The 15459-nt window shown below is 46.7% G+C and overlaps 1 protein-coding gene across 1 annotated transcript; it reads left to right on the top strand.

Moving 5' to 3' along the window:
* Positions 1–508: 508 nt before the first annotated feature.
* Positions 509–13503, top strand: LOC105051932 (uncharacterized). The gene is made up of 3 exons (XM_010932580.2): positions 509–785; positions 2171–2683; positions 13038–13503. Exons 1-3 carry the CDS (start codon positions 564–566, stop codon positions 13269–13271), a joined length of 969 nt encoding a protein of 322 aa, XP_010930882.2. The 5' UTR covers positions 509–563; the 3' UTR covers positions 13272–13503.
* The last annotated feature ends 1956 nt before the right edge of the window (positions 13504–15459 follow it).

Here is a 15459-nt window from a genome sequence, read left to right as displayed (position 1 = left end):
ATATATATTATATTATTGTATATATCGTGGATCCGATCATGTGAGGTATTGTTCACTCTGATATATAAGTTTTATGATTTTACTCTTTAAAAATTATCTCATGAATTTTTTTTTTTTTTTTCTTAACTTACAATCGATATAGACTCTAATTGTCCTTCATATTATTAGACCATAATAACTACTATAATTAAAACTCCCCTGCATCTTTCTCCTGCTGGTTATCCGTGAGTTGCACCTTCCTTGCTTGCTTTGATGTTTCATCTGTGCTATCTTTTTGCAGATTTTTACCTTTGTTTTTGCGAAAACGGGAAAAAAAAAAATCCGCCATTTTTGCCATTCACGTGAACTGATAGAACTGCATCGGAATAATCTGAATGGACGGCCAGATCAGATCCGTAGAAGATCCTGCCGATCAGACGGTCAGAAGCAACCAATCAGGGAAGATAAAATTGGAGCCGATGGCAATTCCGGAATTTTTGGATATGCCATCAGCGGCAGCAGCGCCCGAAGTACCGCGAGAGAGAGAGAGGCATCGAAAGCTGGTCGGTCGCTAAACGCCGTCGATGGCCGCCGCCGCCGCCGCCTCCACCTACTCCCTTTCCTTTGCCCCTCGCCCCCTCTTTTCACCCGCCCCGCCCAAACCCGTCAACACCGTTTCCCTTGCTCTCTCGCGAACCCAAAACCCTAGCGGAAGATTCACTTCAGCGCCCATAGCCCTCTTCGCTTCCCAACTTCCCCGGAGATCCTTCAGGGCAGCTCAAAAGGTCGCGGAAACAGATCCAAAAGTGCGTCTTTTCCTCTTCTTTGGTCTTTGATGTCCATCCACCTATTCCCGTTCTATTTAATGGTTTGTATGATAATGCGTTTCTGGTTGTTCTTCCTTTAGCCATATCCCCAATCTCTTTTCTTCATATATGTTCTAAGATTCTCGCTTTTGTATTAATTGGACCTTATTCGTGGAATAATTCTTGAAAACATAAGAATCGAGAGCTAAAGGTGATCGTTTCAATCATTTTCGTATCTATGCTCAAGTTTGCCTTGATTATGTAATTTGCGCATGTGTTACAAATAATATCTGGCTCCTTATATGAAAGAAAATTCTTTTTTCAAAAGAACTGTGAAAATTATGTAGGTTTCTTTTGGGGAAGGGAGTGTAGGAGGGAGGGTGATTCCAAATTTTCTTGCTGTTGGTGATGGAAAGAGTTTGTGGGGAGGGTAAAAGGGGAAGAAAGGGGTTCCTGGAGACATATTATAGTGGCCAATTCTATAAGATTTCTGTGCTTAACTGTAGCAATTTGGCAGAAAGGGGATACTGCTCTCTATATATGTTAACATCCTTGTTCCCTGAATTTACAACAAAGCATGTTGTGAAGGTCCAGGTTCTCCATGGTTGGGCTAGTGTTTCATTGTTTTACCCTACATATATGTCTTTCCTTGAATACATGCTTACATACTCAAATAGTCAAATGCATGATTGCAGTACACACAGTTACAAACGCATATATGTATGGGTGGATTCACTCATAATGACAAGTTTGGCATCCACACATAATTCATTAACTAATGAGTTAAATGAATTTGAAAACATTAATGAATGAGTAAAATGAAAAGAAGGAAAACAGTAGAAGTTCATTATATGTTATATTGCATATGAAAGCTAAAATGGAGAAACAAATGACAAGAAAGAATAGCAGCAGTAACAACACAAGAAGAGGAAAAAAAATGGTATCTCATTGTTCCAAAAAGTACTGGTATTGCCATTATTGTGTACTTTTGCTACTAGCTATCACGGGTTGCTAATATGTTGTGAAACTCACAAATCATTGAATAACTCGTGATTAATATGACTTCCGGGAATGACTAAGTGAACCACTTGCCAAAAAGAAAATGATATTCTTTGATCAAGTTAAGGGGATACTTTATCAGCAGGTTTTTCTTATTGATATGGAAGACACCATCATCTATTTTGTTATTTTAGAAAATTCCGGCTGGTGCAAACTAGATATTGAAAGATCACAAATTCTTCGATGGCATGAAGCTATACTTTCCTGCAGAATTGTAAGGATAGTGTTATGAATCCATTCAAACAGCAATGGTAGCCTTTTCTATTAAGTTGTAATTCTTATTTATCCAGCAAAGGTGGTGTATTGATATTGTTCATTTTCTTCAGGCAATAAACGGGGATGAGGAGAACCAGATCCCAGAGAATAAATCAGAAGAAAAGGTAGATAAAAAGGATACACCTGCTATGAAGATGCTAATTCAAGCTTACAAGAAGGCTATTCTAGATGGAGATGAAAACAGTGTTTGTGAAATGGAGGCAGTACTTTGTGCTGCTGAGAATGAGAAGAATGATTTATCTGTGAAATTTACAGAAATAACAGCAGAAATAGCTTCTGGGAAGGATAGACTTCTCCGCTTGAAAGCCGATTTTGAGAATCTTAGAAAGCAATCTGAGAAGTACCGTCTTAATTTTACATCGGATATTCAAGAGGAAGTAGTTCAGAGCTTGTTGCCCATGGTTGACAGTTTTGAGAATGCCAAGCAGAAGATAAAGCCAGAAACAGACAAGGAGAAGAAAATCGACACAAGCTATCAGGGTATATACAAGCAGTTTGTGGAGATCATGAGAAGCCTTCGTGTATCAGTAGTAGAGACAGTTGGCAAGCCATTTGATCCTGCAGTAAGTGGAATGTTATAGACCCTTTTTTTTCTCCAGTCATATGCTTCCCATGTTTCCCTGAGTCATGAGCTGTGGTTCTGTTTGTTGAGTTATCAATGGATATAACTTATTGACTTCTTTGTTATTTAGCAGTTTTACTTAATTATATATCTACCCAAGAAAATTATACTACAGAACCATGTGCTTGTCTTGTTGTATAAAATTACTTTATGTTTTCATAGTCATGTGCAGAGGTTCATTAGTGAGTTGAGTAATTTCATCAATATCATTGCAGGATTCTTTTTTATTTTTAAAGTTTCCTTATTGGAGATGTAGATATACTTTTGAAGTCCTCCCCAACCTTGAGTGGAACTTTAAGTTCAACAATAATATGTTTTGTATGTATTTTAACTTCTATCTTAAACAGAACTATGTGATTGTCTTTTCGATTATGTTTTGCCAGCTTAGATTTGGAAAACTGCATCCACTTGACTAGCTTTTGAGAGAGTTTTGGGCAGAGCTACATTAGCTATTCATTAAAGCAATGAAATGAAAAGGAAAACAAGGAACATGGTTTTCCTAGAGCTTCAATGGGGACAGAGAAGCAAAATAAAACTACATCGGCATAAGGGTTTTGAAAACATGAGAAAGCTCTTTTTGCTTCATTCTGATGCAGTTTCAGACCAGTTTTTGACAAGGAATTTGATGCTTTCTGGAATCTGCAAACCGGACTTGCTAGAATTTTTGAAATTCCTTTCCTTCCTCTTTAACCAATTTCTCCACCAAGGAATAACCACAAAAATATCCATCCTTTCTTCTACTTGGATCTGGTATCTTACCTCTATGTTGTCCAGAGAAATCTGAGAGAGGCAGATTTCTAAACTTCAGCTTGCGTTTAAAATATCCCCAAGCATATTTAGAACATCTACAGCCTAAGAGGAGATGGTTGATAGTTTCCTAGTCTTGAGACAGAGGCATGGGAACTTGGAGCCGACCAATTCCCCTTAGATTTTTGGTAGTGAGTTTTTTTTTTCCTTCTATTGATGGCTAACCGAGTCGATGATATATCTTCTACAGAATGACCCTCTTCCAAATGGCTTTGGGCAAAAGTAGATAAGCTTTCCATTACTAACGTCACTGTAAAGAGTTTGTGGCATCAGCTTGACCAGTTGGTGGTTGCTGATTTTTATCAGATTATATTAACTTTGAAACATGAAGGTTATTTCTAGTTGGCATAGTATTTATTATTTTTATAGTTGATATTATGCATATAAATATGAATTTCATTTAGCGTATGCCTAAGGAAATCCTATATGTTGTTTTGTTCAAGCATTTTGTTTGCAAAGTTGGTAATAAATGAAATTTGCAAATAAATGACATTGGCTCAGTTATGAGAATGTGAATTAGTTCTCTAAGTGGTCAAGGTCATACACATAGCATGTGAATTTCGGTACATGATCTTTTGCTCATGCAAGCTTATACTGTATTGGGTATATGTGCCGTCATGATGCCAAGTAGGTATATGTATGTGTATATAAGACGCTATGTAGTTGTCAAGCCAATTGTTGGGATATACCGACGACCCCTGTATGCCGACTTACCCTCGGATCGATCCGACCGATGTCCGACTCTACCGATCGGATCGACAGACGACTCCGACGATGACTGCCGACGACGATTCGAATGGCTGCCGACAACGTCCGGCCGAAGGTATGTCGGCCGAACAGACTCATACTGTTCCGACCGGCCAACGACCGAGTCCAAATACCGACTCACTGTCGGGGGTGGCAGCCAACGTCCGACTTCCGCAAGGCACCAGACCAGCCGACGGTGTCTCCGGATCATTACCGACGTCCCGACAGCCGAATACCGACATATAGTCGGTCAGCCCACCAGCCCGTACAACTGCTATGGCTGTTCTCCTGTCAAGGACATGTTGTACGACCGTCGTGGGGCGCTGTCCTACTAAGGACATGGGTTGATGACCTGACAACCCACATCGATTTGACAGCCCCCGGCGATTTGACAACTCTCTGCATCATTTATGGCGGGACCATACCGCATTCTACTATAAAATGGGGTAAGGCAACAAGCTATCTCAAGCAGGGGTAAGCGCCTCTAAGCTCTTGAGCTCTCTAGCTCTCTCTCCTCTCGCTGAGTTCCACTGTTGCCTAGTCTCCTCTCTGACTTGACCGTCGGAGGGTCCCCGCCGGAGGCATCTCCGGTCAGTGAGGATTTTTCTTGCAGGTGCGCGACACCGACGATTGGACGACAGAGGGATTGGCCGCAACAGATTTAGCGCGCCAGGTAGGGGTACTCGACGGAGGTAAGACAGCGAGCTCCACAGAGCTTGAAAAATCTCTCGAGATGACGAAAATCAGAGCTCAGCGATCGAGAGCTATCGGGTCGGCGAGGCGCTCTTCCCGTCGGGAAGAGGCCCCTCCTTTGCCCTCCATAGCGGAACCCAGCTCTCCGCACCCGGTGGTGACCACGGAGGTGCAGATCGCGGCAATCGTGCGGCAAATGACCGTTCTGACGGACGTGATCAAAAACCTCCAGCAACAACTGACCAGGTTGCCGCAACCGTGACGGAACAACCTGCGACGCACCCGATGCCGTCCAGAAGCAGCTGCGACGCCCGCATCAACTTTCGTCTCCTCCTCAAGAGCAGTCGTCTCAGCACTCCCACCGAGGAGCGAGGCAGCCACGGCGCGACACCCACCGGTCTCGACGTCCTTCTTCCCAGCTGGAGCAGGCGGGGAAGGAGAAGCGGCCGCGGACACCGTCTGCCTCACTCTCAAATTCATCGGGAGGTTCGATCCCTGGGGTTTCTCAACACCGACGGTTGGACGACTACGAACGTAAGTTCGAAGAAATCGACCGTCGGCTTGCCCAGCTCCAGGCGGATGGCCAGAAGTCTTCAAACGACGTCGACTTCCGGACCACCCAATCTTTCTCCCGATTTATCCTCGACGATCGATCCTAGTCGGTTCAAGATGCCTCATGTGGAGCCTTACGACGGCTCTACCGATCCAGTTGACCATCTGGAGAGCTACAAGGCTCTCATGACAATTCAAGGGCAACCGATGCCCTCTTTTGCATCGGCTTCCCCGCCATGCTTCGTAAAGTTGTCAGGGCCTGGTACTCCGGCCTCCGCTCAGAATGTATCCACTCTTTCGGGCAACTCGAGCATTCTTTCATGGCCCATTTCAGCACCAGTCGGAAACCGTCACGAACCTCGGACAGTCTTTTCTCCCTCAAGCAGGGAGAAAATGAGACACTCCGACACTTTGTGGTCCGATTCAACGCGGCCACACTTGAGGTTCGGGATCTCAATGAAGACATGGCTATCTCGGCCATGAAGAGGGGCTAAGGGGTTCCGATTCACATATTCCTTGGACAAGACCCTCCTCGGACATATGCCGAATTACTGGAGCGCGCGTATAAATACATGCGCGCGACGAAGGAGCTTCCGACCGGCGCCCGACCGAGGGCACGGACCAGAAGGAGAAGTGGAAGAAAAATCGGGCTCCTGCTGAACCCAGCAGGCCCCATCGATAGACGGGTCTCGCCCCGACGACGGAGTTCGAGATCGACACGTCGCAGGTATGACTCCTGCACCCCTCTCTCCGCTCCTCATGCGTAGATCTTGATGGAGATCGAGGGAGCGGAATATCTACGACAGCCTCGATCTCTGAAGGTAAAAGGCTTCGACCAACGCGGTCCGATCGCCGAATCTACGGCTCGATCGTCGATCGTCGAATCTACGGCTCGATCGCCGATCGTCGAACCGACGACCTCGGCTTCTGAAGGCAAAAGGCTTCGACCAACGCGGTCGATCACCGAATCTACGGCTCGATCGTCGATCGTCGAATCTACGGCTCGATCGTCGATTGCCGAACCGACGGCCTCGGAAGGCAAAAGGCCTCGACCAACGTGGCCCAATCGCTGAATCTACGGCTCGATCGTCGATCGTCGAACCGACGGCTCGACCGTCGAATCTACGGCTCGATCACCGATCGACGGCTCGATCGCCGATCATCGAACCGACGGCTCGATCATCGAATCTATGTCTCGATCGCCGAATCTACGCCGAATCTACGTCTCCTTCGCCGAATCTACGGCTCCATCATCGAATCTACGACGGCCTCGGCCTCTGAAGGCAAAGGGCCTCGACCAATGCGGCTGGCTAACTTGTCGACTTAGTTTCGACTAAGAAGGGCAAAATGTCAGGACGATCGCAGTCGCGCTCGCGACATGCCGACTTGGTCACGACTGGTTGAAGGATATTCAGCTTGCCACTGTTTATCATGCACCGCGACGTACCCGTCCGATCAAGGTCCGAACAACGGGTATTCGACTTGCGACATACCGACTTGATCACGATCGATCGAAGGATATTCGGCTTGCCACCGTTTATCATACGTCCTGACGTGCACGTCCGACCAAGGATCGGACAACGGATATTCGACTTGTCATCATTATCCTATCTGAATATGTGGACACTACTCGACTATCGGACTCTACAAAATGATCGTGTCGACATGCTACGTTTGGAGGTTGGCTGACATCCGACCGATGTGCACGCTCGACTACAGTCGGGACGACTCTCGACCATCGGATCCTATGCAACCTGTACGACAGTCAGGACGCCGACCTACGATCGGGGCTTGCACTGCCCTTAGCACACGCCCGCCACTGACTACTTTGGTCGGCTACGCTGGATCCTACCGAACGTCCTAACGAGGTATGTCGGAGCTACGACCTATACTCTCGGGGATGGCTCGGCAAATCAAACACTTTGAACCGCATGCGGGAAAAAGTTTGAAAAGTCTTTGATTTCATTTAGTTGAAGTGACTTACAAAATTGACCGAAGTTCGATTACAAAATTGGACCGAAGTCCGATTACAAAATTGGGACGAAGCCCGATTACAAATATCAAAGACAAAACAAAAAATAAAAGAATACAAAAGTGACGGAGCAGACACTTCGACTACTCGTCGGAGTCGACTTCTTGCATCGGGGAGAGTTCGGGAGCAACCGGCATGCCCGCTCGAGTCGGGAGGGACCGGAGGTTGGAGCCGCCTCACCTTCGCAACTCGTCCCGTCGCAGTGGGTCGCCTCCTCCTCTGCGGCTTGGTCTTCCGATCCTGAGGGACGACGCTGCTCAGGTCAGCTCCGGGTGCAGACTCTGAATCGCATCCTGAGCGTCCTCGTACCCCACCCGATAGGAGGCGAAGCCGCTCTCGAGAAGCTCCTCCGGTACTCGTCCGAGCCACGGAAGTCCTCCACCGTCCGGCTCAGCCCTCCTTGGCCAACTCCGCCTCCGCCTTCGCTATGTCAGAATCGGCTGGGCGGAGGACAAGTTCTCCTCGGCCTTAGCCAGGTTCTCCAGTCTAACCCGAAGCTGTTCGCGCTCGGCCTCGAGCTCCCTGACGAAGCCATCTCGCTCACGTCGCAGTCGGTGGACGGAGCGGGTCTTGCGCTGAACCTGCTCGCGAGCTGACTGTAGTTCGGCCTCCGAGGCGGCTAGGCCATTGGTGAGTCGGGAGATCTCCTCCTCGAGCCTAGCCTCGCGGTCGACCGACAACTTCAGCTGGTCCACCAGTGTCGCCTTCTCAGCTTCGGCGGTTTCGGCCCTATTCTTCCAGGCCGCCCGGACGTCGTCGAACCTCCTGTACCCGACCTCCAGCTCGGACATATTGTAGATCAGCTGCAAGCAGAAGGCCGATCGTCAGAAAAATGAAATGACGAAAATAATAAAAAGAAGAAGAAGAGGAGCTCACCTGGGTCATAGTCGGGTAAAAGGAAGAAAGCATCTCGATCACCGACCGACTCCTCAAGAGCTCCCGATCGGCCGGGAGAACGGTTGCCTGACACAACCTCCTGGCCAAGTCGTGGTTGGCCAGGGCCGACGCTCCCTCGGGACCCGAACGTCAGACGATGCGACGCGGCCCGCCGACCTTGAGTCGTCTACCGGTGCCATCGAAGCCTTCCCCCGACCAGTCGCCCAGGTCCAAGATGGAGAGGGACGGGAAGCTCAAGCTCGACTGAGTTCCTCCCGAGGGTGCGACGGGAGCCGCGCAGGTCGTTCGGGCTCACTTGCTTCGACCCGAATCTCTTCCACAGGCGGGGGGGCCGACACTCCTTCGGCTGCCCCCTCTGCCGCCCCTTCCTCGGACGGCGCCTCGGGTGGCACAGTCGGCACCGACAGGGCAATAACCGGCTCAAAGCCCGACGACCGTTCAGGGTCGGGCTGCACTGCCGCGTCGCAACGCCGGCGGGGATGATGTCTGAGGCCTCTTGGGGGGCCGCGAAGGTCCGGCCCCAGGCGTCGTCTCTTCCTCGCCGCATGTTGCCAAATGTCGGCATCTGTCAATCTTACTCTCGGCGGCATGCCTGCAATTTCAACAAAGGATCAGCACAAGTCCGAAGACGGATGAAAAAACCAAAAGACGACCGACAGACCGAACTGTACCTAGACGGAGAACCGAACTCAGGCCGGCGTCGTGCAGAGCTTGCTCGGTGACGAGCTCCTCTGCTTCGGCACCGACACATCCTTCAGTCGGTGAAAGTCCTCTCGGTCTCCAGCTCCATTGACTGTTTTGTTCGGCTGAGTCCAGGGTCGCCCCAGCGAGAAGGGAACCCCAAGGTAGCGGAGAAGAAGCAAAGAAAAATTGGTTCTTCATCCGTGGATCGACGATGGAAGATGGTGATGAACGAAAGATCCTTCTGGGGATTGAAAACCACCACCCTCGGGCTTTCGGATGGGGTCGAAGGACAAAGAACGCCGGAAGAGAGAGATGGGGAAAGATCGGCAAAAGCCGACACAACAGAGCAAAACTGATTATTAATCGGACTGAGTTCGGCACCAGTTGCGCGGACAAAGCCCGTAATAATCCAAAACGTTCCGGACAAACTCCGAAATCGGGAAGCGAAGATCTGCCCGAAGTCCTCGACATAAAAGGCCACCTGGCCGGAGGCGGTTGTTAACCCGACCTCAGCCCCAGGGGCGAAGAGTTCGAACTGTCCGGGATACCGTACTGCTCCCTGAGCCGTTCGACGTTTGCTCCCGAAAGTGAAGAAGCCTCCACCTCCGGGGTCGACGGGAATCGTCGGTCGGTTCTCCGACTGACTTCCTCGAGGAGAGGTTCTAGCCATAACGTAGCCCAGAAAGGAGAACAAAAAGAAAATGACAAAGGAGAAAGGATGCAAGGAGACAGGAATGGAAAAATTTAAGAAGATTTTCAAAGGAAGAGGACGGAAACAACTACTTGGGATGGGGACAATTGACAGAGCTCAGCGCCAGAAATGGATTTGCAGCAAAAAGTGAAGTTTTGGATGTAAGTGGCTGCATATATATAAGGCCCTTCAACGGTCGAGATGAAAGCGCGTCGAACGAGGATTTTTGGATGCCGACACATGGCAGCTTGGGCCCTTCCTCGGTTCGACGGTTCGACGCACCTGCTCCCAGATCAAGCCACATCGCCTCCATCCGCGTGAATGGTTCCGGCCCAATAGCCCCCTGACATGTGGCGGAAAAATCGCGTCTCGGAATTCATTAACGACGGCGGTTCATGTTCCCAAGAGACGGCGGTTGCATTCCCAAGGAGACGGCGGTTTGCGTTCCTAATGGGACGTCCGACATCGGATCGCTCGTTGGTACGGTCGTCAGAGTCAGAGCATGACGTGATGGGAAACCACTCCTTTCGCCCGAAGCCGTCGCCCGCGTGGAAACGCTGGCCAATACGACATCCGACTCAGGAGGGGGGGTGGGATATACCGATCCTGTACGCGACTTACTCTCGGACCGGACCACCGACCGACCGACGGACGACTCCGACGACGACTCCGACGATGACTGCCGACAATGGCTGCCGACAATATTCGGCCGAAGGTATGTCGGCCAAACAGACTCATACTGTTCCCGACCGACCAAACGGTCGAGCCCAAATCACCGACTCACTGTCAGGGGTGGCAGCGATGTCCGACTTCCGCAAGGCACCAGACCAGCTGACGGTGTCTCCGGGTCATCACCCGACGTCCCGACAGCCGAATACCGACATATAGTCTGTCAGCCCACCCAGTCCGTACAACCGCTATGGGCTGTTCTCCTGCCAAGGACATGCTGTACGACCGCCGTGGGTGCTGTCCTGCTAAGGACATGGGTTGATGACTGACAACCCACGTCGATTTGACAGCCCCCGCGATTTGACAACTCTCTGCATCATTTATGGCGGGACCATACCGCATTCTACTAAACGGGGTAAGGCAACAAGCTATCTCAAGCTTTCTCAAGCAGGGTAAGCGCCTCTAAGCTCTTGAGCTCTCTAGCTCTCTCTCCTCTCGCTGAGTTCCACTGTTGCCTAGTCTCCTCTCTGACTTGACCATCGGAGGTCTCCGCGGAGGCATCTTCGGTCAGTGAGGATTTTCTTGAGGTGCGTGACACCGCGATCGGACGGCGGGGGATTGGCCGCAACACCAATAATTGTAAAGTCATGTGAGAACTACTGGGAAGATGTCATGGGCATGGGTATCCAAATGCTTACCCAATAGAAGGGCTTAACTATTCTTCTCTCATGAGAAGATAGCAAGTCATGGAGAGAATTGTGGCTTATAGCACCCAAAAAGTGTGTGATTACTACTAGGACTTAGAGTGCTACTCTGCCCCGGAATTATCTTCTTGTGCATGCACCTGCTTTCTAATACTTCCAAGGAACACTTCAGCCAAGCTCCATGTCTTCCATATACCATGCATCATGCATGCCAACCTTGAAATTAAACATCAATTTTTTAGTTCTATTTGAATCCCGTTTATCATGTAGTTTGCTCAGCCCACTTGATCCATACTATGTAATTGATTCTTTCAAGGTAGTCATAGTATACATGCACTGCAAGTTGCATGACCAGAACAAATTTCTGATGCATGGGAGTCCAGGTCAATCCAAAGGCTTCGAGTGCATTGTTTGGAGAAAGGGTGTTCAAATCCAATCTGAAATACGATAATAGTAGTTGTTAGGTTAATTATCTAACATTTTATTCTTGGCTGCATGGTCAAAGTTTGTCTTTATTGTAGTCCAAGAGCTAGTCTAATTTGTCTTTTCTTTGGAACTAGTTGAGGGCAGGTATGATTAGTCTGTGATTGAACTATATATATATATATATATATATATATATATATATATATGCTTTGCTTGTGGAAGAGGAATAGTATAGCTAGTTTTCTTTCTTCTCAAGCTCGGTTCCCAACAGCCATTCCATACATGCTCTGCCATTGTTAGGAGTTTTCCACTTCTTTTCTTCCCTAGTCGAGTTGTCTCTTACTTGGGATATTTTAATTTTATTTGTAGTCAGGACACCATTCCCAATGCTAGATACTTCATATATACATGATTTTCATATCAGGCTGGCTTGACTGAATTTACATGATTTAATTGGTTTAATGGGATTTAGTCAAATGTGTTTGTGATGTGGCAACCTTGCTTATCATGTTTCGTAGATCATCCCACAGTTTCCCATACTTCATTCATATTTTGATTGTCACACTAGACTTACAACTCGATCTACATAGTTAACTTGGTACAATTGGATAGGCTCATCTATTCAAAAGGTCATCATACTTAATTTTGTGCTGCATATTGCTGTATAAGGATGAGTTGATGCTTATTCAGAGACCATGCTCGATGGACTCAAGCTAGGTCGTCGCATGACATATTTGTCTTATGGGCAAACTTGCCAAGGCGAAAAGCTAGAATCTATGTTCTTCAGGGGTGCAGTAGTATTTATTGTATGCAAAGTGAAGTTGAACTGAATCTGTGGAGGTCCTGCACAAATCAAATACTTTAAGCAGGGTCTAGCCCACAGCAAAATGTGACACCAAGTCAGCTTTACACAGGAGATAATTCTTTATATCTCTGTAAAGAAGCTTTAAGTATGAATTATTAAACAGAGTTCATTTTAATAATAGAAAATAATGTGGAGCCGCTGTCATAATTGAGCATTGGAAATTGTACGTGGGGCCTCATGGGGTCCTATCTATGCTTGTTTACCCAAAGATCTTTTGCAATGTAGCACAAATTTGTCACAAGAAGGATTTAAGAAACTTATGTTAGGAAAAGATATAATTTTACGAAGTAATTAAGATGAAATGGGCCTTGATACTCGATTGAAGCTGTAATCACCAGTTTGCTATAATATTGGGTGCTTAGCTCTATGGGCTTCTGTATTAGTTGCTTGTATATTGTATCTAGTTGCATTTTACCATGTCTTTCCAGTAGTTTTCATATCTTGTTTGTGAAGGCATTATATGAATTATCACTTCCACATGATCAAACTTCACTTTCATGACATTCCTATATTTCTGTTGGTATGAAGATTCATGAGGCTGTTGCACGAGAAGAGTCTCCACAGTTTAAGGCGGGCATTGTTTCACAAGAAATTCGTCGTGGGTTTTTTCTAGGTGATCGGCTTCTAAGGCCAGCTCAGGTCAAAGTCTCCACAGGCTCTGGTGTAGTGAAAGCAGATTCAGCTACTGAAGATTCCATGGAGCAACTGGAAGAGGCTTCTGAACCTGCAGAAGATTCTACACATACATCCAGCAACAGCTAGTTCAATAATGGGTTCAAATTCCACCTCCATTTTGGGTATCATATGATCTTGAGTGAGGCTTTTGATTTCAAAATCAAAGCATTGCTGGGCTGCAAATTGGCTTTGGAGTGTTATTTTTCTACCCAAATCAGTCCCCCACAAAAGTTTTGTTCAAGAAACCAATGACCATATCAAAATATTTTCTTCAGATCTCCGAACGAGAAATGAGAATCAATTTTCTTTTTGGTGCTTATATTGGAATCATTGGATTTTAATTCACTTTTAGCTGTGAAATATAAGTCCACATAGAGTTTCATGTCATGGCAAAACTTACCATGCGGATGTGTTGGATGCTAGAATCATGCAGGCCATGTTTATTTTGAAATTTTAGCATCTTTTTGTTATCTGTCAGAAGTAAAGTTCTGAGAGGTTTTCTTCAGACTGGCAACAACTCTTTTTTTCAATGAAAACATCCTCCAGAAGCTACTTTGGCAATCCACTCAGGACAGCGAAGAAGTGACTTACTAGATTTGTTCTGGTCCAGACTACCTACTTTTCCAATAACTCTGCGATTATAATTTTGCTTGTTGGATTTAGATGCTATTCCAGTAACTTTCTGGTGAAGCTTTCAAGGCACCAGCACTTCATATATTGGCACCGAAAGGAGTCAAAATTGTCGTCACTCTGTACTTGCAAGTGCTCTATTTCATTTTAGTAGTTGTTAAAGGAAGGGTATTACCACATTATCTTTTGAAAGCTTTTGCTTTGTTATTTTTTCTGCAACCGCAATGTCTGACCTGAGTGCTTAAATTGCTGTATCGGACATGGAGATTGCTCTCCAAGTAGAAATTGGTGTATGTATGGTAAATGTACCCACATTACAGGCAAAGGCACTTCTGAGAGATAAAAGTATTGGACCACCAGGGCGGAGGGTGATGCCTATGCCAGCTCTGATTGGCTCCAGCGCGGCAATTAAATTATTGATCTTGATCATGAGCATGACAAGCTGCTCACTTTTGGAAGGCCATGAATCTAAACTTAAGCAGAGGGTTGTCTCCATCTCTGATAACAAAATGTTGCAATCCTTGGGTGTAAATAGCAGATCACTGAACGTGACCTGGGGTGTTGCGGTTGTTGCTCTTGTTGTCCAGGCTCGTTGTGAAGATGATGGACATCATATGAGGGGTGAGCAACAGAAGAATATTTGGTCTTTCAGTTTCAGATTATTATAATGGGTTGGGAGATGAATGATTGTATGGAAAAACAACAGCCTGAAGGAGGGGTTGACGAGATTGGATCACATAAAAGGGTTCTAGGGTGGATCCTTCATCTCAAACCAGGCACTCAGGGAATGGCTAATCAGCAGGGGATGATAATTGACACATTCATGTGAATTAATTCATGGTGCTGCATGCACACACAGTTCTGGGGATGGTCCCAGTATGGACCTTCTATATACCAAGGTGCTGCTTTGGAAAGAAAAATTTAAAGCAGAGGCAAATGAATATTGGAGTGGCAATAGCACCTGTTGGCTTGGGTCATCAGGCAGGCAAACTCTTTCTGCTACAGAATTATTGGAATTATATTATTCCTTCAGATGTTGTAATGGTATAGAATGGCGACCTGAGTAGAATCCGTAGAAGTATATGCAACTGGTCTATGATTCCATGTTCTCGAGTTTCCAGTACAGCTTGATGTCCCAGATTACTGAATCGTAGTTTCAGCACTAGAGTTCCTATCAACAATGGTAGTTTCAGTTAAAGCCTTTAACATCACCCTAATTCAAACGACATGGAGGAAGCTAATGTCAGGTTTCTTTTAGTCACTTCACCTGGTGCGATCTTTTACGTTATGGTTTCAGGCATTTTGGCCGAGAAATTGGAGATACCAAAACGTGCTCAACTACCATATTCTCAAATTCTCCCCAGTTGCCAGCAAGTGTGTGGACGGTCCTCTTAGTCTGATCCAAATTTTGAGCTGGTGTGAAAGGTTTACATGTTCTCCCACTTTGCCCCATTACCAATGGAGTGGGAAAGAGATGGAGCTTGGCATGATCTATGACGTATGGTGGAGAGGGGTCAGTGGAGCATTATTGGAGATGAATGTGCCAAGGGTCAGATACATTGATTGGCTTGCTATCCTGTAAATAGGATCATGTGAGACTCCTTCAAGTTTCTTAATGATGACCTGGTGCAATGGGCAATCAATT

The sequence above is a fragment of the Elaeis guineensis genome, chromosome 9 (genome assembly GCF_000442705.2).
Source record: "Elaeis guineensis isolate ETL-2024a chromosome 9, EG11, whole genome shotgun sequence".
Taxonomy (NCBI): Eukaryota; Viridiplantae; Streptophyta; class Magnoliopsida; order Arecales; family Arecaceae; genus Elaeis; species Elaeis guineensis.
This window is presented reverse-complemented; position numbering and strand designations above follow the sequence as displayed.